The 27,287-nt window shown below is 31.0% G+C and overlaps 1 protein-coding gene across 1 annotated transcript in view; it reads left to right on the forward strand.

Annotated features, from left to right (window-relative positions):
* The window catches only part of LOC139481557 (uncharacterized), a 42,257-nt gene extending 15,980 nt beyond the window's left edge, over nt 1–26,277 (forward strand). Inside the window, exons 2-9 of the mRNA XM_071264974.1 lie at nt 3,871–4,010; nt 14,790–14,914; nt 15,737–16,194; nt 16,863–16,916; nt 17,607–17,745; nt 23,632–23,747; nt 24,807–24,879; nt 25,326–26,277. Of these exons, the coding sequence (XP_071121075.1) occupies nt 3,871–4,010; nt 14,790–14,914; nt 15,737–16,194; nt 16,863–16,916; nt 17,607–17,745; nt 23,632–23,747; nt 24,807–24,879; nt 25,326–25,903 (1,683 nt within the window). The 3' untranslated portion in view covers nt 25,904–26,277. The remainder of the gene's footprint in view (nt 1–3,870; nt 4,011–14,789; nt 14,915–15,736; nt 16,195–16,862; nt 16,917–17,606; nt 17,746–23,631; nt 23,748–24,806; nt 24,880–25,325) is intronic.
* Nucleotides 26,278–27,287: the final 1,010 nt, after the last annotated feature.

Here is a 27,287-nt window from a genome sequence, read left to right on the forward strand (position 1 = left end):
TAGTTTTCCAAGTTTGTTTAAGTATTTGCCAAGTCATTTTAAAACATTTAGTTGTCTGGATGCTTTTTTGCAGATGTTTGATATATGCGTGTTGAAATTTAGTTCAAAGTCAATGGTGATGCCTAATAGCTTGACCTCTTTTTCACATTTTATTTTGTTACCTGCTAGATCAAATGTAATGTTTTTGCCCATTGTTTTTTTGCCAATTGCCAAAGCTTGAAATTTTTCAGGGTTTGCCTTCATTTGATTGGAAGAAAACCATTCTATCAGAGCCAAACTGTCTTTTTCAAGTGTGGAGATAACGGTGTCTATATCTCTATTTGCATAAGATAATGTGTTGTCATCAGCATAGTTGTAAAGTGAAATATGTCATTAATGAAGATGTTAAACAGTATAGGACCTAGAATAGAACCTTGTGGTACTCCTTTATATATGTTTTGCCAATTGCTCAGACTAGAGCCAACTCGAACACATTGTTTCCTGTTAGATAAGTAATTTTTAATCAGTTTTAATGAGGAAGTTGAAAGACCATATGCCTCAAGCTTAAGCAGTAGAAGATCGTGAGGGAGACAATCGAACGCCTTAGATAGATCCATTAGAATTGAGCCCAAACACAACCATATATAAATACATAATTATTCTTCAAGTTTTTCATCATTTAAGGGATAAACATATCCGATTCTGCCGTCAAATGAAACCAGAGGCAGGAGGTACTCAAAAGTCAAAGAGAAACTGATAAAGCCATGGGCGTATGACATTTGCGCCGATTTTGAAAATTTTCGATCTTTCATTTGCGCCGATTTGATTTTTTCATTTGCACCGATTGTGTACAGGTTACTTACAGGTATTGTGATGACTGTTGAAACATATTCATAGTTTTCAAAAATGGGACAAAGTAAATCACCAAATATTTTTCCAACGACACAGCTAGGAATCCTTATGCTAAAACATTCACGAGAGTAGTCTAGTTTGTACATGTAAAGCATTCATGTTATGGTTTTTAGGATAATTGAAAGATAATAAATCAGAAGTATAGTTTATTACCAATAAATAAAGGCAACAGTAGTATACCGCTGTTCAAAACAATAAGATTATTTTGCACTTTTTGAAGTGTTTGGTTGACTGTTAATTGAATGTATAATTTTTGTTTGTTTTGTTTGCCTGTATTGTTCTAATCACGGTATTGCAGTCTGCCATTCTCCGACTTCAGTTTTTAGTGAATTAATGTATGAATTGTGTCTGTCCAGAATCTAAATTCTGATCATTGACCAGTACTTTGTCTGAAATAACATTGCTAAGATACCTAGGTACTACCTGTTTATGGAAATTCTATGTCTCTGAATTTTGGAAAGTTACTAACATTAAGAGTATCAATTTAAATTCCTATTGTTATGCCTTATTTTCCGCCTTCCAACCCTTTTGTTTATTTTTTGGACATAACATTTGTCTGTCTTGTACAGTCATAAGAACACAAAATATGCTACCAATGAGGTTGATCAAGTGAAGCTTAGTCACACTGGTCATCGTATATACGTTCGTCAATTTAATGAATTAATAACGTAAAGTGACCATGTGTACCGGACAAATAGTCTGACATATAGACTAAAGCATCTTTCTGTTTGAACTAGGAGTGCAGTCAAGTCGATATACAAATATTGTAATTGACTTTGTGTGAATTATTTGACTAGTATTTGACAGCAGGGCGTACAAGGGGACAGGCTCACCTTAGTTGCCAGTAACTTCATTCATTGTTCGATGATCGATACATCTAAGTGAATTAAATGTTATCTTGATAAGACCTCGTTGTTACCGAATTAGATCAAATGAAATACAGTAAGAATTGTAATAAAATAGCATTTGCTTGTCAATTGTTAGACTATTAATGCGGTTAGAAGTTAGCAATTTATATATTGTTGAGCCAAACACTGTTCTTTTCGTAGACAAATGGGTTAAGTTTAATTAAAAGCTAAAGAAAATGACATTTTCTATTTAAAGAAATGTTACATCTAAAATCTATATTGAAGTTGTTACAAAATAAATTAATCACAAAATTAAGAGTTTACATCCAAAGGTTCATTTACTAAAGTACGAGTTTCCCTTTCATTGACATATATAACGGTCACCCTCGTGATTTATTATATTAATATACAATGTAGGTTTGTTATTAAACGGTATGTTGTGGTTTATAACCTTACTTATGGCGTCAATCCTGATATATTTGTTCCTGAAGATCTGCACGGTTGTGTCCTTGAACACATTTGAAGAATAATGAAAACAAACAAAGAAACATAACCAACATATCAAGAAATGAATCAATGCAAAACGAATGAAAAAAGAAGAAACCAAATAGAATAATGATATAGGCACTTGTGTATTCGATACAATTGATTTTTAACTTCAAAATATTTTTGGTTTTATAGCACTCTTAAGTTGCTGTATCATTGACTTATGGCAAACATAATCAAGTAAAACTTTATAAACCAAGTCAAACACGTTACAAATGATGACAACGTGTTCGGAAAATTGTGAAATGAAATATGTTTGTCTGTTAGGCAAACATTCATTTATCTAAAAGAAAAAAAATATAAGGTTTTTTTCTTTATGAATAATCTTGTATCTTCGCGAAGATATCTATTTTCGTAGTGGATCGTTGTTTTTTGTTTTATTTTTGTGTTTGTGCAACTTGTGAATAAATTATGAATGAATTTATTTATTCAAACAAAATCTCATTTCATTACTTTACTCAGCTATGCATTGCAGTTGATTTTTTTGCACAATGTATCATCGCAGTTTGCTATCGTATTATTATGTCTATTTTTATGGACATGGACTTCATGTGCATTTACCATCTTTTTTTATTCAATTTTTTTTGACAACTAAGTAATTGTTTCAAGCGACGATGATGTAAGTTTTTAACAACCTTGACTGGCTATACAGCCCTTGTACGGTCGGCATGCCACAATATAGTTACGTACGTATAGGAATACTATTTCTGTTTTGTATGCTACTGCATTGTAGGTTGGATCGTATCATTTAGTACGGAATAACGTCACAACATCAACATCCGGGGCACATGCATATCTTATACAGTAATTCTCCCCAACATAAAATGACCTTGTTGACCTCGACCTACTTCTCATATAATTAATTTCTCAACAGACTTAGTCAGTTAATTATTGACCATTTATATATAATTTCTCATAACAATGGAAAATTTCAATTACGGCAATGACGTGTTTACGGCATTTAACGTTGCGAAGTGATGAAACTAGTACCCAAGAGGCAAAGTTGACAAATAAATTAACATTCTGCTGCCCGTTTTGGTGGGAGGTGGGAAGCATTCGATCCTCTAAATCAAAATTGCATAATACGATGTCATTTTTAAAACTAGTATTCAATATATAAACATAAGATAGAGCATACGATGGAATTTGATTGTCTTAGTATTGTGATGTATTTGTCTGTTGTAGTCGGAACATTAAGATTGGTTATTAGCTCTATTATAGTTACGAATATTTGAAGAAATTTTATTTGACACATTTTCGCCTTGTGAAGTTTGATATACTGGAATGCCTGGAACTATGTTTAAATCTGTTCAGGTATAGTTCTATTGTGTATGTTTATTTATTTTGTTGGTGTTCTTATGTGCACTTTTAATGGACGAATTTATCGTCTTATTCATATATTTTTTTTGTGGGGGTGGGGACACACACATTAGTGTAGAGTGGTTGAAAAGAAGAGTTATCAAATACGAAGGAATTCCAAGAGAATTAAATGAAAATATATCATTTGTGTTTTAAACAAAGAATTTTAGCGTTCAAATAAACATTCGTCGAATGAAATTTAATGACATTTATCTTTCTCTTGCAGAAACTAGCAGCTGGTTCACTTACATTTGCCAAAGCATATTCCAATGGAGAAGCCAAGTCACAAATCGACCACCTTGAACAGGAACTTGAAGAAGAAATTAAAAGGGACACTAAATCAGTTCCCGACACCAAAGTAGCAAGGTAACTTGCAAATGACGCTTAGTTGTTTTTTCTTATACATGTAATAATAAACAAATGTGAAATAATTGCCAATAAGAGACCTGTTCACCAGAGACAAAAGTACGTGGATGTTAATAACATAACTATTGATAACCTTACATCCTTAAACAAGGAAAATATCACACAATATAGTAAGCTATAAATGCCTCTTTTAATGGGGAGTTGTCTCATTGGCACTCATACCACATCTTTCTATATCTACTCAGTATGACTAAATATTTAAAATAAACGGATAACAAATATGCGAAACAGCATCTAACCACAACCATAAACTTGCAGGCTTCTGGCGTGGATATACACATAAATAATGTGTCCTGGGACAATGGCATAAAGCACAGCATAAATTCAATGACTAACAATTTAACAATTATTAGGCACGATCTTGTCTCATCAGTTATTGTTGTTATTAACCAATAGCAAGTAAAAATATTAAAGACCTTATTTGGTTTGAATGGATACAAGTACAATCTACAAAATACTTATAAAAAACTTTTGAAATTGTATAAACTAGTTGTATTTTCTACATTCGTGCTTCAGAAATCTCTTATATCATTTAGCTCAATCCACAGTTTAAAAAAACCGGAAATCAATAGTTACATCTTAGTTAAGTCATTTACAGCTACATATATTGGAACTGGAAGAAACACTTACATTACTTATACAAAATTATTAACAGTGCCAAAGGAAAATTACTATGGTGCGACTAAAAAGTAAATAATAATAAGGGGATATAAAACAACTGTATAAGTACGTCTGGTATAGAGATATTAAAAGTTGACATTAGACAGAACTGTTTTCTGATGATGTAGAGTCTGTCTAGACATGGTATGGTTATCTGATCTCATTTAAAGAAGAGATTTCTAACATTTGTGTTTGAATTCAACTTGAAAGTGATGTTCCTGTCTTTCGGTTACGTAAAACAAACGTTATCCTCAGACGCCAATGATGTATACTACATATGAATAACACTTTGTGCGTAGTTACTTTAAAGTAACTGCTACCTCTACTTTTGGATTTATAAGTTTAAATATTAATGTTGATCAGTAAACTTTTGGCATATGTAAACGAGTCAGTAAATCAACAACAAAAGTCATTCAATGGTCATTTTGGAAAATCAGAACTTGAATGAAAGAATTGTTTGTCTTATTTTTTTTTTGCATTCGAAATGAGTTTTAATTTTCAATCTCCAGACGTTCAAGTGGGTCATGAAGGCTATAACAGATGTCCTTTACCGTCCATCATCATTTTGAACCAATTGTCAACAAAATCACCCAGAATTGTTTTCGCAGTATATAGTATATAAAGTTCCCGCCTACCGACTGACTAAAATGCCAAGATTGTTTTCCGTTATCATAACATTTTCTTTTAGATCTTAAAGTAATGGAAAATATTCCCAATTTACTGATTTACTTGAATATGTTTCTAAAAAACAGTATTAGACAACTCTATAGAAGTCATTGCATAACCATAAACAAATTTATATACAAAAACTCATATCGATGTTCTTTGCTTGTTTTGCCAAAACATGAAATAAAAACAAGAAAAATGCAGTATGCAAATTTATCAGCAATCGAAGATCTATAAATTGCTAAAGCTATTGAAAAACAATACACAAGAGGATTCTAATCATTTCTCAATTTATAGCAGTTATTTCACTGAAGAGGCAATCTTCTCAATTTAAGCGATTTTGAGTATTGACTTTTAAACTATAACTATAGATGGATAGATAAAGACAACAGCAGTATATCGGTGTTCAAAAGCCATAATGTCATAACTTCGAAAGCAATAAACAGAAACATATAATCAAATGAAGATCTACAAGTTAGTTACAGGAACAAGACTGTCATTGCTGTTAAAGGACTGTTTTACCAATTATTTGCATTCTTCTTTCTAAAACTACTGCGACAATTTATTAAACTCGACAAAATGGTAATTTGTTAGGAGATTATAGTTTGTGAAATACATTTCGGTCATTCAATCAATTTGACAGATAAAATGAAAATGATTTCACTTATACATTGAGAAGTGGAGAAGATTTTGAAAATCGAGCAGATAAAAATAATGATCGGAACGTCACGATATACTGTAAAATCAATCGAAATTGTCCAGTGTCTCCTTATTGGAGTTGTTGCCATTTAATGACTGTTTGTTTGAACCTTTACTCATTATTTTATTATTATCTTGGAACTACTAATGGATAAAGAGAATCTGCTCAATATCAAAACAGATTTACTACAATTTTAGATCAAAATCATTGGATTGGTCGTTATTATTGCGATGCTTCCTTAAAAGTGAGGACCATTTGACCTTGACCACAACAGATAAGAATTGAAGATTCTGTTTACATTGTGTATCCTGATATATAAAAAAAAAATGTTGTGATTTTGCCACGAAAAAACAACAACATATCATTGGATTTGATTTTATTTGATTGAAGCATAAGAAAAAAAACTGTAGATCTAGATACACAATTTTGTTTCCGAACTTTGTCGTCTTCATTGCAGTGGAGATGAAAATAAATATTTATTGATTCAGCATTTTTCTGTGTGTGTTTTATAATTTTTTGTTTATAAACTAAAACATATTTCATGTTGATATCGGTTCATTTCATTTATTGGTTATAACATTAACGGCTATGCACACAGTATTGAGGTTGTATAATAAAACAGTTACAATTATATTGCTATCCCCTTCACTTTATAAAATGGTTAATTTAAAAAGATATCAAATATTTAAACAAAGTTTTTTAGTGCATGCTTATTTTGTGGTTTCCCAAAAACTTTTTCACAGTTATCAGCAATAGTAGATCTACAAATTGCTAACACGATTGAAAAATAAAGCAAAAAGGAATCTTATCATTTCACAGTTTATAGCAGTTATTTCACTGAAGAGACAAATCCTCTCAATTTAAACGTTTTTGATTATTGTATTTTAACTATAAAGTTTTGATATAGATGGATAGAAGAGATAAACAGAACAAAATGATAATCAAAAGAAAATCTACAAATAAGTTACATGACCAAGATTGTCATTGCTGTTATACGACTGTTTTTTGACATTCTGGTTTCTAAAACAAACTGACTCAGAGGCAATTTATATAACTTGACACAAATGGTTATTTTAGTTTCTTAAATACATTTCTGTCATTCAACCAGAGACATATGTCTATGATCTAATCAATTTGATCGGCATGACCATTTCAAAATTTAAAACATTTAGAAATACAATCTAAATGATTGTTTTATAGCTTCAAAAGTGTAGAAGATTGGTGAAATTTGACAGACAAAAATAATGATCTGAAGATCAAGATATACTGTAAAATCAATCGAAATTGTCCACGGTCTCCTTATGTGAATTGTTGACATCTAATGACTATTTGTATGAAATTTACTTATAACAATTATCTTCGAACCACTAATGAATAAAGAGAAACTGCTCAATTTCAACATGTTCAAAACAGATAAATTACATTTTTAGATAAAAGATATTGCTTTTGTATACATTTTGTATCTTGATATTTGTTCTAAATAAATGTTGTGATTCTGCCACGGAGGAAAAAAAAATCATTGGACTTGATTTCATTTGATTGAAGCATTAGAAAAACTGTATGTTTAGATAAATGAATTTGTTTCAGGAATTTTATTTTATCTCACATGAGATGAATTTAAATATTCATTAATTCAGGATTTTTGACTGTGTGTATTTTATTAATTTTAGTACAAAGGCAGCAACTTTCAATAACTAAAACATATTTCATGTTTATGTCGGTTCAATTCAATCATTGGTTATATTATTAACGTCCATGCATACAGTATTGAGGTCGTATAGTAAAACATAAAACAGTCATATTGATATCTCCTTCACTTTATGAAATGGTTGATTTAAAAACATATAAAATATCAAAACAATATTTTTCAGTTCAATTATTATTGGTTACTCAAAGATATGATTTCAAAGATCTGATCATAAATTTAGATAAGATGAATGATTACATAACTTTGTTCAATAAATGCAATTGAATCTAAATTAAAAAAGATCTAAAATAAAACATAAGTTACAAAAAAAAAAAAATCTCAAAAATACTAAACTCTGAGGAATATACAAAACTGAAGGTCCCCAATGTACTAAAAAATTGATGATTTTGATATCACTCCCAATTCGTTGAAAACCGTATTACTGCTAGATTTTGTAGGTTGAAAATGATGCAGGTAGACAAATAAAAGCAAGGATACATTTCACAATATTGTTTATGTCGAATGAAGATTTCCGTTTCCAATCGGTGTACTTAATAGGGTTTTAAGCTTTAAGTATCCTCGTTGATCGCGACTTTCTGTATTGGATATCCCAGAGTTTATCAGTATTTCTCCTTTTAGTTGCATTCTAATTGTTTTCAAGGCTTAAGGAAACAGTTAACAAGAGAAACATGTGAACATTGTTATTTCAAAGTAAAAAGAATTCGATATAAATAAACTATAACGCCTATTTTCATGAGATTTATATATTTATTGATTGATTGATTGCTATTTGGTTACTGGCAGCATTGATTGCTTATGTATATTTCTGACAAAAACACATTTTAAATTAAGCCGGGGTAAAGGGTAGAATTTTGACTGCTTCTATAAAATGAGAACAGGTTGGACTAAGGAAAGAAGTATTTCTGACGATTCAAACGAATTTATTTCGAACAGATTTTTTTTGTTTGTAGGAAAATATTCAATAACTGTATCTCCCACTTTTGGACTTGTTAAGTCAACTTTATTGTGATATCTTAGTATTATCTCTTGTTCACATGTCGATTAGTCTAGCCGGAGTATCGTTTTAGTCTTTTTCAAGTTTGTGAATCAATCAAACACAGCGATTTTTAAAATACATGTTATCATGCATTGTAGTACATAAAACTTTACATCAATACGTAAACTCCATGCACCTAACGTATTTAAAATCGCCACTGGTCAACTAAATCACCACTAACCATACAGTACACGTGAACATATATAGATGTAGATAACTAACCATACAGTACACGTGAACATATATAGATGTAGATAACTAACCATACAGTACACGTGAACATATATGGATGTAGATAATGCATAGATTAGAGGCAACAATAGTTTAACGATGTTCAAATCTCATAAATCAATTAAGAAGATTTCAATCAAGGTAGAACAAAAGTAAAATCTACGGGAATCGCATGAACTACAACAAGTGCATGGTCTGCCTCCTTGACAGGCTTAGTAGTAATTTTAGTACTGTAAGTCGTTCTCCAGTTCGTTTGCCTTTCTGTCAATGGTAATCTATTGATTGATTTGGTTTCAAAAAGAAAAAGAGACAATACATCCGTTCCAGACATTTAAATGTTCATTTTATCTTCCAAACATCAGTATTTTTTTTAAATGTCGTAGCAGGGCACATGAAAGAGGGAATATACTATATCATAAACAGAATTAAGTTTTGTAATAAAATGTCCTGAAATAAGAACATTTGTACAGAAAAAATGAATTACCACTTCATCATTTATTTTCCTAGAAATAAACACTCAATGTGTCGTCGAACTTGAATTTCTGAAATGACGTGTTCCATGAATTTTTTCAATGAATAACATTGGTTGGAGATTGACTTATATAACGAAAAATGATTCAAAAAGCAAGGTTGCAATATTATATATGTTGTCTTCCAGTAACTAAATTAACACGGCTACTAAAAAGTGATTTAAATGATACAGTAGTATTAAAAGATAACAGATCAGAAGAAAACAACAACTTAAAAGAGTCTTAAGAGACTAACGAAATGATTTCAAACAATTCTATACCAATCAAAACAAATGGTTTCTACTTGTTATGATCTGATTAGACAAGCGACTTTACAGCACTTTCGGCGATTAAATCACACTTAAATTGATTAAATCGAACATTATGATATAATCTACGTCATTTCTGCAGACAAAAGCTTTACGTAATCAGCTGATGACGTCACCTACTAGTAATAGGTTATAACTAGTCATATATATGATCCTTGTAACACTTAGTCGATTTGATGAAAGATTATTTACGATAACCTTATGGTTAATCATATGTCAAATTCTTTTTTCAACAAAACTAAACCATCTTTACAACTAGAAATGTATTTAACATCTTATAAACCATTATAATGAAAATCAGAATACGTAAAATACCGACACTTATATTATGGTATTCATACCATGCTACTGTTGATGTTTATAGACAAAATTATGACTTTAAACTGAAATGAACTTTCTTGGTACTTATTATAGGATTAGTAAATCAATAGGATACTAGGCATTTGACTTACCCTCTACGGATTTTACTCACTCTCTATAAATCCGTAGGGGCCAGTAGCGAATTATATAACTTATAAATACTTGATTTTATGTTCAGAATTGTTACGTAGTTCTACCATTATCCCAAAGTGTAACTTGTGGCAGTGATCTTGTTAATTTTAGACAAGGCTTTTATCTTGTGAAATGAATCATGAGCAAATAAGCCCATTACCATCATACTCTTTAAGCAATCTATATTGATGAATTCGGAACTATTGGCTTGTCACAAAGATTATTATCTGTAAAAGTACTTGTCCGATATTAAAAAAAATATCATAAGAAATAGTCGCAAAATGACCCATCTTAGTCTGTGTTTACCATCATATATTATGTAATTTGCGTTCAATAGATAATATCCCATAGATCGACGATAGACTTTGTGCTGGATAACATAGCATTTACATTTTTATTTAGGGTAAAGATGATAAATATCCTGCTTGCAATCGTCTAGACACTATCATACTATTGCTCACCATTTCATTCAAGTTAACATGAATAACATTATGGCATTTCAGATTAACTGTATCATTTGTCATCATGTCGTTGATATTATAAATCTACCATACTATGCTTGGTTGGCTCCTTTTCTTTCGTTTCCGTGTTCATATAGTTTGGTCTTTATTCGTGCAATATATGTGATCAATGATAATTACAAACAAATGACAAAGTGAGGTTCATTTGTCGAGATAATGAAGTAAACAAAAGACGTAGGACAAGTATTTAAACAATATATGTGTATTATGTAAACAATACATATGTTTGATGTAATAAAAAAATATAAGCCTGGTAATTTTGACAAAAAAATAACTTGAAACCACCGATGGTTGAATTTCGTCCCCTATATTTCACAAGCCCAGGTCTAATTTTGGCGCTTTTTCATTTGTATAGTATTAGATTTCATTAGATTTTCAAATAGTTCGAAACTATGGTAAGGTTACTTTTCTCAAGGCAAACATTACCTTAGTAGAATGCACACTTTTTTGGTTATTAATATTTATGATTCTTGTCAACTTGGTGTCCTTTGCAACTGTTCCGATTCGAGCGCCACTGACGAGTTACCAATATGTTGTCTGGCGTATTTAATTTTTAGCCTGGTATTTTTGTTGACGAACAGTGGGTTTATGCCACTGTTTATTGATGTTTTCTCACCAAGGACATCACCTAACCAGTAATCAGAATTACTGTACATATGCTATCTTGAATTTATGATTAAACCTCTCGGTAATTTACAGTTCATGAAATGTAAAAATCGAATTTCAAAACACTACAGTTTTTCTATGTCGAGGCAAACCACATTTTCTTATTTTTATATAGATGTTCTAACCTAAATTGGCTCATCATGTTTAGTGTTTGAACGCTTTGCAACTATGTGTTTGTCCCACTTTAACGGATTCAATTCATGCAACATACACTACGCCTATGTAGACGAGACGCGTCTATTGGTGTAATAAAATCTTTAATGAGTTTTTACCGATACCTGAAGTAAGGAGTTTTTACCGATACCTGAAGTATGCAAATTAGATCTGCATACCATAAGATTTGTCAGATCACTGTTCTATTATTTGACCTCCGTTTCTGCACAACGAGTTATCAGTCATATGTTGGTAATAAATACAAATATCAAATATTATCGTTCATGATGTTTTTGACCACCAAGTAGTTATTCATTTTTCTACTTTACTTTTGTTAACTGTAACAATAATGCCGTCATTATGAGGAACATTCCATTGTATGTAATGAACAAAAAAAATAACCAGCAGAATATCATATCATTGTCAGATATCTGTATCTTGTATATCCATCCAAACTGGAAAATATTCTATAATTACATTACATTCATGCAGCTCAGGAAAAGTGAAAAATGACTTTTCGAAGTATACAACCCAATTTAACTTACAACTTCCAAAAAAATAGTGTCTTGGGATAAAACTGAAAAGATTGAAAAACACGCAGAACGAATAGAATATAGAATTACATTGCAGCAAATGATATATCTTAAAGTAGAAATTTGCACAAAAGGACTGAAGTCGACGAAGTATAGCCGGATTAATGTCTCGGATAAGAATTTGAATGTGAACAACTGGAAAATAAATTTTGAATGACTTAAAAGTGGGGAGTACGGAAAGATTAAACTTGAGGGCATGATATAAAAACAATTTGTTTTAAATGTATATGATTACCATGAAAGAAAAAAAAACACCATATAATGTACAAGATACGGGTTTGATATATCAATTTTGTTTTCCATGTGATTGCCAAAAACACTCGGACGTTGTTGGTACTGTCTATATTCTTCCCCATAGAATTCATCTAAAGTCAAGCAAACCGAACATCACGCACAGTCTCATAACTATTACAGTTTTAAATGAATTTAGTTTAATGTGGTTTTATGGTATTTGTGCAGAACAAACATGTCAATGTCAGTTACGAAGACTAGTCATTATAGTTATCGCGATAATAAATCGTCAAAATATTGACATGCACTTAAAATCGTCATGATATATATTAAGAAATGTGTTCCGTTTTTAAAAAAATGAGCTTCGTCGGACAGAAATCGACCATATGCGAATGAATATCAATACCTCTACTAATCTTGTTCGATTTTAAATTACTCGATGTAGTTTGTAACTGTTTGATAATTGGGTTGATATAAGAACCCTACAAAACAGACCTAACTTCATCTTTAATTTTGTACTGAATGTTCAAAAATCAATCAAAATCTTATACATGTACATGTATATGCGCCCTTTCATAATATTGATTTCTTTTCGACACAGCTACATTGTTTTCAGTGTTTTAGGACAAATTTCACTCTCCAACCGTTTGACCTATTTCATTTGGTTTTGAACATTTTCATTGTCATTAAGTATTTTACTGATAAAATTTTAGTTATTTTGACTATGGAAAAAGTTATCACAGGTAACAGGATTATAATTTAGTACGCCAGACACGCGTTTCGTCTACATAAGACTTATCAGGGATGCTCATATCAAAATATTTATAAAGCCAAACAAATAGAAAGTTGAAGAGCATGGAGGATCCAAAATTCCCAAAATACTTCGACTCTGAACAATTTAGTTCTTGGTTTGTTTAAACATGTCTGTTAGTGAAGCTATGTTTTTTGGTAACGGTTATAATGTCCACCTGGTACTCCTTTTATTTCGGTTATACATTTTTACATAGAAAATAGAGAAATCGTCCAATCTACTTTCAGATGAAGACTATATATGTCAAAACATGACTTTTATTTTTATAAGGCCAAACTTGTACGAAAAGATTACAATGTACTTAAAGTAAATGTTAACATAACGTTCTCAAGCTGCGATGATATGATGCTCATTAGATGGGGATTTCTTATAAAAATGCACAATGCAGCTCTACATAACATAGAATCGTGCTGTATCATCAGGTTATTGTTCTGATGTAGGTAAATTGAGATTATACACAGATGCAAGCAACATTAATTAAAATTCGTTGTTATGTTTAGAAAGTAAATTGACGAATATTGCACGTGATGATAAGCTTTATCAGTTGTAATGTAATAAATTACATATGTTGGTGATCACGTTCATTAAGTAAACATACATCATATAATTTCTATTGATACAATCAGTTTAATAGTTCTGGATACCACACAACAATTTTACATTGCAGTGCAAGTATCAAAAGAGGAGACATCACGCGAGTAACGGTTGATTTTGAGAGAAGAGTGGCAAGCAATAAAATGTTCAAAAGAAAACAGCCAGACACACAATAGTACAAAGAATTTTAACATACTCACATAAAACAAAAAGGTCATGTACTTTACTGGTTAGGAATAGAAATCAATTTTCCGTTCATAAGGGACAACCGTCTCATTTTGCGATGTTCTACACAGGACAGGAAAACATCCTGTATAGAAAATTATTGTTTTTATTGGGATTTCCCTATGAAGATGTCTAACAAGAAATATATTAAAAAGTCGAACATTTACAATTTCACAGTTCAACTTAACAGCATTACAAAAACAGTGTAAGATGTAGATATTTTACTGGAATTACTATTCAAATTAAGTATAAAAAAACACAACCAAAAGTTTCATAATACATTTAAGTTTTGATCACTTTCGTCAAACTCTTAAACATTTTGTATCCTTTATCTCGGTCATAACCAACTTCAGAATGCAATATACTGTCTGAACGAGAGTTTAACATTGATTATCATTTATAAGATATGTAAGGTATCTGGTAGTGTTGTATAACTAGAAAGTACAGGCTTATTTCGTCTTGTTATTAAGCCAGGAAAAATAAAATTGAAATCGTCTTAGTTTGTTTGGTATGCACTCAATGTTTCTGTAAAATAAATAATCTCTTCCATTAACAGATGCACTTGGAATATTTGTTCTTCCTTTTCTTCGACAGGTTTCTCCATAAAGGCCGGAAGTTGCTCCGCAGCAAAAATGTTTTAATGATGATTGTGATACTCAACGTAATTGACTGCGGACTAGTTCTTGGTGAACTCATACTTGATCTCCATCATGTGAAAGGTTATAAATATTTATTTTAAGGGAATGTTCATTGTTTATAAATTGCAGCATAGTTTAAGTACATCAGATTCTTTAACGTTTATTTTGTGTGATTATGTTGCTCTGTCTTTCAATCTGAAACATTGCACATTGTATCTACTAATTAATAATGTGCTTACTCTGTTTATTAATGTAGTAAATTAATGTTTGGAAATGTTTGGCAGCCAATACATGATAGGAACGATCAAAATAATGCCAATTAAGATAACATTGTGTCATTATCACACATAACAATTTATCATTATTGTTTACTACAAACATGAACGCTATAGTAATGGTAACAACAAAATTTCATCATCACAAAAAAAAAATTTGATCTGATTTCATACCAATCAAAATTTCATCATTATTGTTTACTTTCGATTTCGTGAAACGAAATTCATTGAAATATGTTTTTGCTCAAAATATGTTTAAAATAAAAAATAAGATGACGTCAGTAATTACGTATTACTTTTTCTGTACTAAAAATGAAGACAAATCAGCCAAGTGTTCTTTTTAATTTTTACAATGCAGAAATGTCTAGTATGAAAAGATTAAGACATGAAGGCGAAAATCAAGGGAACTAAAAAACCAAAACAAAGAGAACGAAAGTTTGTGACACTGTTGTCGTAGTACGTATGCTCTTTCGTGGTATATAGAAAAAAGGTAATATAACAAATACTTAGCTCCAAGGACAATTCATAACGGAATGTCCCTTAGAAGTGAGTGATGGAAGGGTATTATATTCTGGCATACACAATATAGTTTATTGTAGTTTTAATTTTGAATCTAATTTTATTTCAGATATTCTGACAAATGTTGAACAATCTTCCGCAACATTCCTTGAAAACCTACAAAATAAATATCCAAATGAAATAGAATATACTGATCTTTCTTATCTTGGAGAAATATACTCAAAATTATCTAAGGCGGATATTGAATGGAAAAATGACACATCAAGTGACCCTGTTCCGAAAGCTGTCAAGCAAGATTACATTGGATACAAAGTCAGGCGATTTGTTTTCGAAGATATCAAAATTACCAAGAATGAAGTTGGAACCAAAAATGAAAGGTTACACAAAGGACATAGAGGTCACTATTACTTCGGACAACATAGGTCAAAGAGGTCGTCTGGAAGTGATAACATTAATTCATCAAAGGACAAAGACCACAAACATAGTACTCCTGAGAGCACAGAAGAACAAATTGCTCGTGGTTTCCATGCAACTAGTATTGGTATTGTGCTTATCTTATTAACAGAGGTGAGATAAGTTCGAAATTAATCAAATAGTCTGTAATAATCTTGATGAGATATAGTAAACGGACATGTTATTGTAATTTTTAACACATCATGTTCAATTTGTTTTGTGTACGAGCATCACTGAAGAGACATTAATTTTTGAAATGCGCATCTGTTGCAATAAAAATGATAACATTACATAATAAACAAGAATACTAATGTTACAATCCATTTAATCTTTTCTTTAACTATAATTGTAAATACTCTCCATCTGTTAACATTATGGTTGAGATTGAATGCATTTATTTTCCTTTAAAAAACCTGATAAAATGTATTGCAGTACATATTATCGCTTCAGGATAGAACAAAATGCATACACAAGAAGAAAATATAAAAGTAGGACCCTGTATTTTAAAAAGTTCATAGTGTCATATTCAGATTTATTGAACTCTTAAACTACTTATAAAGCCCTTTATTTAGTCCCCATATTTGATTGACATTTTCTTTTGGTCTTGTTTGATTTGGAATTTTATGTCACTGCCATACATGTGAGAGCTAGCTATAAATTCTGGTGTAATCCAACATTTTATATATAAAGAAATACCTTTCCAAAGTCAAGATATATTGTTTTTTTAAATTGATCAAAAAAGTATGTGAGAGGTTAGAGATATATATATTTTTATTTTTCAGACAATATTCAAGGTTATATGTTTTGGAAAACACTTTTTTGAGAAAAAGTTAGAGGTATGCACGGTTTTTACATCTATATATAATTGTTTAGAAAGAAATCAATGAAATTGGTAATGAAAAAAATAAGAGAAACTTGTAGATTTATCAAATAATTTTTATTATAATATTATAGAGGAATGATATCAAACGGACAGGTGTGAAAAATTAGAAATAACACTGTTATACAACTGACTCATAAAATACTTGCAAAGGAATTACATGTTACATTTGAGGATTCGTATCAATTTCATTAAAGTCTAATAAAAGAAACTGCAATATTTGAAATCTTTGCGACAAACTGGTTCTTAGACAGACAAATATTATTTGAATGAAACTTTCAAAGCTACGTTTTTGTTTTTTATTTCTGCATAAATTGTCCAGAATATCATTTACAGTTTTATCTGTCTATAAATCGTTTAGATTGGTCTAAAACATGCCAGCTTCTATTCATATTTTCCTTTTAACAACAGATTTTTGAACGAACGACAGCAATCCGATTATAAGAGATATAGCATACTCTCCTTCTATGATGAAGGTACGGAATCGGCCGAGTTGTAACGAATGACGATACACATTCAGAAAACTAATATGATTCAGTAGATTCTAAGTAATATGTATCGCATTGCACATAAATCACAATTCGTATTGAACTAACCAGGGTTATTGATACAATGTGATAATGTGATTTTTTCATTTCTGTTTTAGGTTTTCGATGCCTGTATTGTTGCATTGTCCTTTGTGGTTGATCTCGTTTTCCTAAAAGGCCTGTCCGTGTATACTATTCAGGAATTTGTTTTCATATTAGCCTTTATGTTGCCATGGGGAGTCATTCGAGTAGTTAACAGTAAGTTAATAGTGTATGCTATATTTCCAATAAATCTGATAAATCTAATTTTATAAGATTGATACGGTAATATAAGTTGCGAGTGTCAAGTCAAATTGTTGCTGATTGTTTTTCAGAATAAATAAACAGTATCTAGTAAGATATACGTGAACTTGTATTGAACTGTAGGCGCTTGTTACAAATGAATGACTTATGATAGATTTGATTTTCAGTTGCATTAAATCAAACATTATCTCATAATTTTATTCAATGTACTTGGTTCATGCAATACTGGAAGTAAAGTACATTCATAGGTGCATATTATATTAAGCAAGGCAATAGCTAAGTAAAGTAAAGGGATCTGTTATAAGATGTTACCAATTTTTGTTGGTATTGCAATTAGGATTATCGCTGGTTGTTGGTGAACACCACTCAAATACACCTTTTCTATTTTAATACAATACACATGTACTGTAACGATTGTCAATATCTATTGACGTTTTAAGAATATTGGTTCAGACTAGATTTTTTTTTTTAATTTGATTAAACACACACAAAATGGCATATACGTTAATATGGTTAACGCAAATGATTATAACAATTACTATACGACAAATATTATATTAAAGATAAATATGTGAATTAACGTTATACAATTCCTTGCGTCACTTTCTTCAAAGAGAGACAACTTCTGTCAAATCATGGACTGGAAAAAGTTTCTTATTATAATGAATAACGAAATTAGGAAACACCCTTGAATTAAAACAATCATTATGACAAAAGCGTGTCCTTTAAAATCGAATGTTGTCATTGATCTTTTGGTTTAATTTCAGTTTATATAATTATTTTATTCCTCCCTAAAGCTGAAATTAATTTAGGCTATTTTATAGAATTCAAATTAAAAAGTGTATGCATATTGCTTCATACTTATTCTCAAAAGACAACCAAATGAATCAAATATCTAACTAGATGTCTATCTTAGTCATTGTCAATGTCAAGAAAAATTATCTAATAATCTAAAAAAAATATATCAATATGACATTTATATGTTGTAATAAAAATCATAAATAACTTGTGAATTCCCAATTTACCATTGTAGCTGTGACCGACGTATTACATTTCCATAATCATTTTAAATCATAATTGATTCATTGATATCACAGAGAAGTTGAATGTGTGTCTCTATAGTTTCCACTTACTGCACAATTCATAAATTGGTATTCGATTTAATAAGCATTTGTGATATGTTAAACATACAATGAACAAAGGCTATGACAAATAAATTACTTTTCTATTGTTCTGTGAAATTCACAATCATTATAACAGGCATAAAGTAAAATCTCAAAAATACTGAACTCAGGGGAAATCCAATCGGAAAGTCCATAATCACATGGCAAAATCAAATGACAAACACATCAAAAACGAATGGACAAGAACCTGACTTGGTATAGGCATTTTCAAATGTAGAAAATTGTGGATTAAACCTGGTTTTAAAGCGCTAAACCTCTCACTTTGATGACAGTCTCATCAAATTCTGTTATATTTACAATGATGCGTGAACTAAACAGACATAATAAATAAAATAGTTAAAATATGGGTACAGCAGTCATCATCGTGTAACAATTTTAAAAGGAACAATTTAACAGAACACAAAAAACATCTAACTATAAACACATTCATTGATTCGCGTGTCTGACATCAGAACATTTTATACGTCACATAAATTTGTCGTTCAATGTATATACAAACAATTTTAAAATTTCACATGGGCAATGTTAGCATGCAGGGTTAAAAAATTAAAGTATGAAAGAATTAATTTCAGAAATAGACCGAGCTTTAAAATAGTCCAAAAGCTATATATAGAATTTATAAGAATCCACAAATAGTTCATTCCACTACGCGATTGAATAATTTTGACGTTTGTAGTTCAACGTATTTTCTAATTCATAATAGAAATATATCATAATGACATATAATAGAACAGTATCATATTGACGGGATCTTTTAAAGTACAGAGTCACGTTATAAGAACCAAAGAAACACAAAAAGTCCCATATACAAAACACACCAGCAAAAATGAAAGATAATACAAACACATTGACGGGATGTTTAAGTACCGAGCCACGATAAACGGATATCATTTAAAACAATCCAACAGTAAAATTAATATTAGTTATAGAACAAAGACAAATGAAAGAACAATATAACACGTTGTTAAGATGATAAACAACATCAGTACGCAGAATCTATACATCAAGATCATCATGTATCATTTGTGAAGTTGATACGAAATATTTATCAACAAGGTCTTGGTACCTTCCGATGAACCTTTTTAGAAAAAGGACGGGACGTTCTTGGACATAGCCCTGGTTCATCAACTTTCTACTCAGACACTGATGACGTTTTACAAAGTATGAATAGGAGCTGCAAGCTCTAGAATATCGAATAAGTTGGGAAATATATATCCCATATGTAGGTGAAGCTGGTATATTACTACTAAGGTGGGGGAAATTTATAATTTCAAAATTAAAATCTTCTCGTTTGTTAAGATTCTGGTATTGAGATGACTGTGTAAGTCAAATTCGAGATATAATTCTAAAAATGAGGCAGAGGAAGCCGTGTCTGTTGTTATTTTAATTTCTAGTTCTGGGGGATATATTAATGGAACCCAATCAGAAATGTTCGGATTTTTTATTGAAAGAACATCATCAATATATCTGAAAGTGAAATTAAATAATCTGGCTTCTTTGATCCTCTTGTTTTTGACAAGTATCTAAAGGAACTCCGATTCATATGAAAATAAGAAGAGGCGCACAGTTTTTTCCCATAGGAATGCCGACAATTTGTTAGAAAAGTCTACCTCCAAACTCAACAAATATGTTGTCGATACGAAACTCCAGCATACTTACCACTTGTTCTTCTGTGTAGCATGTTTTACATTTTTGTTTGTCTCTATTAACGAAATATGCCTTATGATATCCCAAAGTAGTAAATTTATAGCGAATGCTACCATTTTATGTTGAAAGGCATTGTGGATTATATCGTGTATGCGATTTTTTAATTTCACATAGGGAAATGGTGGTTAACAATGTATACAGGGTTGAAAAATCAAAAGTTTTGATAGAACTTATTTCAGTAAATTGTCTAGAAGTTCTTTAGAATTTTGAAGAATCAACATATGGTTAATACCACTACACGAGTAAATAGTTTCACAGTATTTCTGACGACCCTCTTTCACTGCGGACTGAATTTTAGTCAATCTAATGGACAATTCTTAAGTTGAACATGAAGATGAGCCAGCAATATACCGTTGTTTGTACAGAACTTTTTGAAGCTTTGGTATCCAATACAAACAAGGTAAGTCCTCCGATTTGGTGTTCAATGTAATGTTTATTGAAGCCATGAAGGACTTATGATTTGCTAAAATTTCATCCTTGTGAAATGATGTGTCTTTGTATGTGGAATTAACCGAGTGCTCCTTTATACCTAATTCTTTTACAAGACATTCGTTGTAATACGATTTACATACAAAGACAATATTATTTGTAGTTCTGTCCGCAGGAACAACAACATACTTATCATGAAGAGATGATAGACATTTAATGGCCCCTTTGTCTCTGAAAACGGATTTTGGTCGATCGTTCACACAGTTTGTCAACTTGTGAATGCGACGTTTTATCAGAGACCTGATAGTTTTAACCCATTCTGACAGAGTGTCCAGTTCAACTTCTCGCTTAGCCCGTGCTCTGGCGTAGTCCTCAATGGAATCCATAAACTTAGGACCATGAGAAATCACCTTTCGGTAATTTTCATGTTGAATTATGCTTAGATCCCTAGTTATAACATGACCAGAGGGACTGTAATTGTAAGGCGAGTGGGAACAGTCAAATGTCAGAGGTTTGATTATGTAGTGTTTTAAGTCAAGGTCCTGCAATGCTTGTTTATAGTTAAATATTTAGGTGCAATGGTTTTGGTGTAACTGTAGAATACAATAGTAACAGACTGATTTTGAAAATAAATAGGAATTTTAGATGTTACCTTCTTCTGATGTAGAACGTTGCAGATGTTGGTTGCATCAATTCCTCTATTGGCAAAGTCAACAGGAAGGAATTTCCTTTTTTCCTTTTGTCAAGTGCATAATCTCTCAAACGTTTCACCAACATAAAGTAGTCCACAAAAAGTACATTCGATTCCGCACACGACATTGTCCGTGGAACAGTCCAGAGGCTCGAAAGATTTAGTATAATATGTTTTAGATGTTAAATTACTAGTAAAATCAGGAGTCGTGATTAACATATTACATGTCTTACACGTGCTCCTTTTCCCTTTTTTTATGTTTACAAGAAGAAATGATAGGTGTTGATTCACTTGTAGCAGGTGTCTTTAAACAGTCGAAAATATTGACGCAACATGGCTTTAATCTAATATCAACATGCTGCGAAGACAAAATATGAAAATGATAAAACTTGTTTCATGCTATATCTCTTGCAACTGTCCTTAAATTCATATTCCATTTTTCGCATTTAGCACCTATTTATGTCAAAGTATAATTTTGGTGTTTCCATGCAGTCCTTGAGAAATGTTCAAACATAAATCACATGCAAATCTTTCCAAAAATAATAATTCTAGATTTTTATTTTCATTATTTGAAAATCAAAATGTCTAATAATAGTATGAAAGTTGGTAAACTATATTTTTAACTCACCATAGATACCAGGATTCTAATTGTGTATGTAGGACGCTCGAATCAAAATAGTTAGAATACGAAAGCTAATTCAAAATAAGCTTTTCTTGTAAATGTCTTGGATCTAAAAGCGGAATAGAATAGAGGCAGAAATTTGTAGTCTGTTATTATATCCAGGACCTTTTTTGTATGCATAAAAACGTGTTCTTCCATCTCATACATTCCAGTGAAATTAAGATTAAAGCTAAAAGTAAGACTTTACGCATTGTTGAAGCAATACAGTTACCTTCATTTGTTAATTACTGCGTCATTTGGTCTTTGTGGTGATTTGTCTCGTTGACATTCATTTTCTTATCTTAGAATGTCTTTTTTTAGTGGTCTTTTTCTACATTGATACATATTGACGTCGGCAAACTGGACGTATAACAAACATGATTTCAGATTTATGGTTGTCATTTTCACCTATTTCACCAGCGACACACCCTTTACACTATTGTAAGGCATTGACAATTTTTTGACAAAAATAACAAAAGGTCATTCCAAGTGATAAACACATCTAGGATTGAGAAATAAGTAACATGTTGTATCAGCTACACATAAACTGTGTTCATGCGCTTAGGGTAAATCTTTTTGATCCATCATCAAAGCGATAAATGGACTTCATTTGTTCGTGCACCTGTCCTATATCAATGTCAGTTGTTGTTTTTAGTCGTCTATGAATTCGAATGTGTTTGTCTTTCAAGTGTTTGGTATACGTTTATTATTCCTTTAATGTATTTTTAACCTTATTTCTTATTGGACAATTTAGGCGTTGCTACGTATATACATCTGGTAAATATGTCTAGTTTTGAAGACTACACTTCTGCATGTTTTATTACGATTACCTTGCATTACATCAATATATTCTTGATTTTAAACTCCCATGACAGGTGAAAGTTGAAGGAATATGATAATTCAAGAAAAAAGTGTTGCACATTTTTTATAATATAATTATCTAGTATATGTTACGTTTTGTTACAGATGAATAAGATAAAATGTAGCTGATTATAAAACTAAAGAAAAACGATCAGAATTTAAGGGGAAAAACACTAGCCTGTTTGTGTAATTCAGTCACAATGATATCATTTCTGCATTACTACTAGGCATTGTTCTTCATGTAATTGTTATTTTTTTTTTACAAATAATACGAGTGTAATAACTTTGCAATATTTGTTTTGTTATAGGTCTTGTTGTTGCTGTTCGGGATCATGAATGTTTTCGACTTAAATTGTTGTTCACTCAAAAGAAACGAGTTGACGGTGAAAACAACGGACTAAGGCAGGAAAAGGCCAAATTACTTGTGAGTATATATGCATAAATATATGCATAAATGAGTATGAAAAAACACTTGTCTTTGTCAGCATTGGTCTTTATTAATAATTTTATGTTTTATTTTCATAAAATTGTGTTTGCGATTTTGTTATACTGTTCATTCTCGGTTCTGTATTCGGACATCTCCATCTCTTATTTGTAACTTCTGAATCACTGATTATTAATTTGCATTAATATCATTGGTACTCAATTCACCTTAAATGACTTTTCTAACTTTTTATTTTATTCCAAACCAAAAACAAATAATTTCACTGAAAATATCTTGCTATATACGATATAAGTATATTGGAAATAAGTAAAAACGTACTATAATTTTCTTAACGCATTTCGAAAAGTAAAACAAATGTGAAAAACTAATCAGATACAAACATTACCATCTTTGCCACACACACTGATACTTGTATTTCAATTGAAAAATATACAACGTTTACTAAGCAATGACATTTCGTGCCAATGACCCAATCAATCTTTTGTGTTTTGTTTGTAATAGAATAATACTAGAATATCAACATGAAAGTTGCTTTATACAATCTCTTATCTGTAAGTCTACATATAACTAGATTCTGGCAAAAACATATGGTGTATATTAAACAATAGTTACATGTAAATAAATAAGAACAAAGTCACTGCTCGTTTCATAGTTACATTGAATGTTCACATTATTGAATACATTCTCATTAATAACAAGATGTTGTAGATGAGCTGACGTAAGATAAGTCATATTTCATGGGTGAAAACAAAGTGAACAACACTTGTGTTAGGTGTTTTGTTAAGTGTTCATAATAGAAAACGAAATATAAAGTAATTTGTGACGACTATGCATTTATTTTGAATTTATACAATAGTATTTGAAATCCTTACTGTTATGGAAACCCTTGCCAGACTGCATAGTCCTTCCTTTCAGCTTAATTGATGTAAATAGCCTAACAAAGTCATTTCATATTTAATATTCATAGTTCGACAATAGTTACGAGAATATAATCTTATTTACTAGTAAAATTGTATTGTACCGTTTTATCATTTTCAGGAACAAATAGAGTTGCTGAAAAAACTATGTCTCGTTGAAGGTATAGATGAATGGAAAGTCCAACAAAATCTAGGTAAGAGCAATAAATGTTTAGAGTGCATTATTTTGCTTACAGGAAAACATTAGGATGGAATTATGTAGTGTAAAGAAAGTTCATATTCCAATTAAGGGGGGGCAGTGAGCAAGGAATTGGCTTATACACAGAAACGTAATGATATATGAAACCATAGGACTGGTTCTAATATTCTGTTATGAACTATAAAAAAACCTTTAAAACTTGAAATAATTCTTGAAAAAAATGCTTATTCTTAATCATAAATGTATGTTGTCATTGTGTTTTACAAGTTAAGTATTGAACTAATGTTTTACAACTTGAAATATACAAACAATTAATGGAACAAATATGTCAGTTTGAATAACAGCTTACAGTTTTGGTGGGACTTTTATTTACTAATACTGCATATTTTTTATAAACATTAATTTTCAATACAAAATTACGTATAGTTTTATCGTTTTTAGTTCCAACCTCAACTAATAAGGCAAGAGGATTAAAAGGCTCATTTGCCAGTCTAGCATTTGGCTCACTTGTCGGCACAAAAGAAAATGGAAGAAGTTTTTGGAATATGTTACACGCACCAAAGATGCGAAGAGGAAAATCAGAAGAATGGACTGGTAAACTAGGCGTTTCAAAAGAAGATACTATTTCACTTAAAGATTGTCATAAAAATTCTATAAGTGGAAGTACACAAAATTTAAAGAAAAACAAAGTTATAACTCAACAGTTATCACATCAATTTACTGTTGAAAGTGACCCAGGAACAGCGGAGAAGAAATCGCGATTCAAAGCAATTAAACGATTTCTTAAACGGCAAGAGACTGTGTCATCGTATTCATCAAACGATACTATCGATAAATTATCGTCAAATCATACACCTACCTGTAGTATCGACGATGACAGTGTGGGCGTTTCCATTCCTAGTGGTATTAATATCGGATTTGAATTACAGCGTTCTGACGATGAACTCAACGAAACAACAGAATTTATTGATCAAACAAACTACCAATCTCAAAAAACAAACGATAACGAAGACGTGTAAAAGACAAAAATAAGTTATTTGGTTATGGATAAGGAACATGAAATGCCGGCAGCATATTCATACCTATATACATTGATCTCAAAGAGTGATTTTTAGAATCTTGCGAACTGCTGATATTCAGTTAGAGAGATGTTCATCAACTTATTGTATGCAATCTTGTTTCATTCTCCAAGTACATCTCTAAATGTTTTACTTCTAATTGCAACGCAAATGGTGATTAAAGAAATTAAAAAAGATAAAAATAATAATGGCGTTGTAAGTTGCGATCATGAACAAACCGCTTGTTCATAAATGACAAAAGTATTTATAAATTTTAATATTGTATCAGTAAGATGTTCAAAACAAATATTTCATATAAAAATGTTGCAATGGAATCCTTTGTTATTCAATACTTCATTGAACGAATTCTATTTCCATTGGTTACGCTGGAAATCGAAAACTTGGAAAGAAAAAATTCTAGAAAGTGTAAGGGGAAAAATTCTAAATGCCTTCGGTTGCTGTCTGCTCTATGGTAGAATTGTTGTCTCTTTGACACATTCCCCATTTCAGTTCTCAATTTTATTAAAAGCTGACTAAAAAATAGTGAGAGACGTCTTCAGTCAACTTTGGCTGACTTGAACCTTTGCCAGACCCTCATTTGTAGTCAAGGTCGTTTAAGACCCTCAGTATTAGTGGCTGAAATAATAGTGGTTGGTAGACTGACAGAGAACAAAACGGCTACGCGTAACTTAAGTGAAATGCATTTCAGAGAAAGATATACAGAAACATCTTTGATATAAATATGTATTGCTATATAAGAACAGTTATTAGAACTAATGAGTCTATATTAAGTCGATATGGTTTACTTATATTTTGAAAATGCACAAATTCAGAGTTCTTAGACTGTTAATGATGTTTTTACATCTATCGGTTAAATGCGTTATACTTGATACTTAAGTCTTGGGAAACATCATTTATTTTTTTCTTTCCCCAGACATAGATAACCTGAGTCGTATTTGAAACAACTTCTTGGATTTTTGCATCATCAATGCTCTTAGATTTTGTATTAGTTTGGCTTTCTTACTATTTTGATCTGAGCGTCATTAAAGAGTTTTATGTAGACGAAATTGCTTCTGGTGTATTAGATTATAAGCCTGGTACCTTTGATAACTATAAGCATGTCGAAATGTACTATTGTATTGTTTATTTGTGTGTCCTTTTTCCTAAATGTTCTTGAATTTATTTGTACTGTAGTTCTGTCATGTATTGTTGTCATTTGGTGTTAAATGTAACATTGCAATAAAAGCGCGAGGCTTGGCTCGCCAAAACACTAGATTCAAACAACCATTTTTTGCTTAAAATATCATGTACCAAGTCAGGAAAATGGAATTGTTAGCTTATTGTT

The sequence above is a fragment of the Mytilus edulis genome, chromosome 7 (assembly GCF_963676685.1).
Source record: "Mytilus edulis chromosome 7, xbMytEdul2.2, whole genome shotgun sequence".
Taxonomy (NCBI): Eukaryota; Metazoa; Mollusca; class Bivalvia; order Mytilida; family Mytilidae; genus Mytilus; species Mytilus edulis.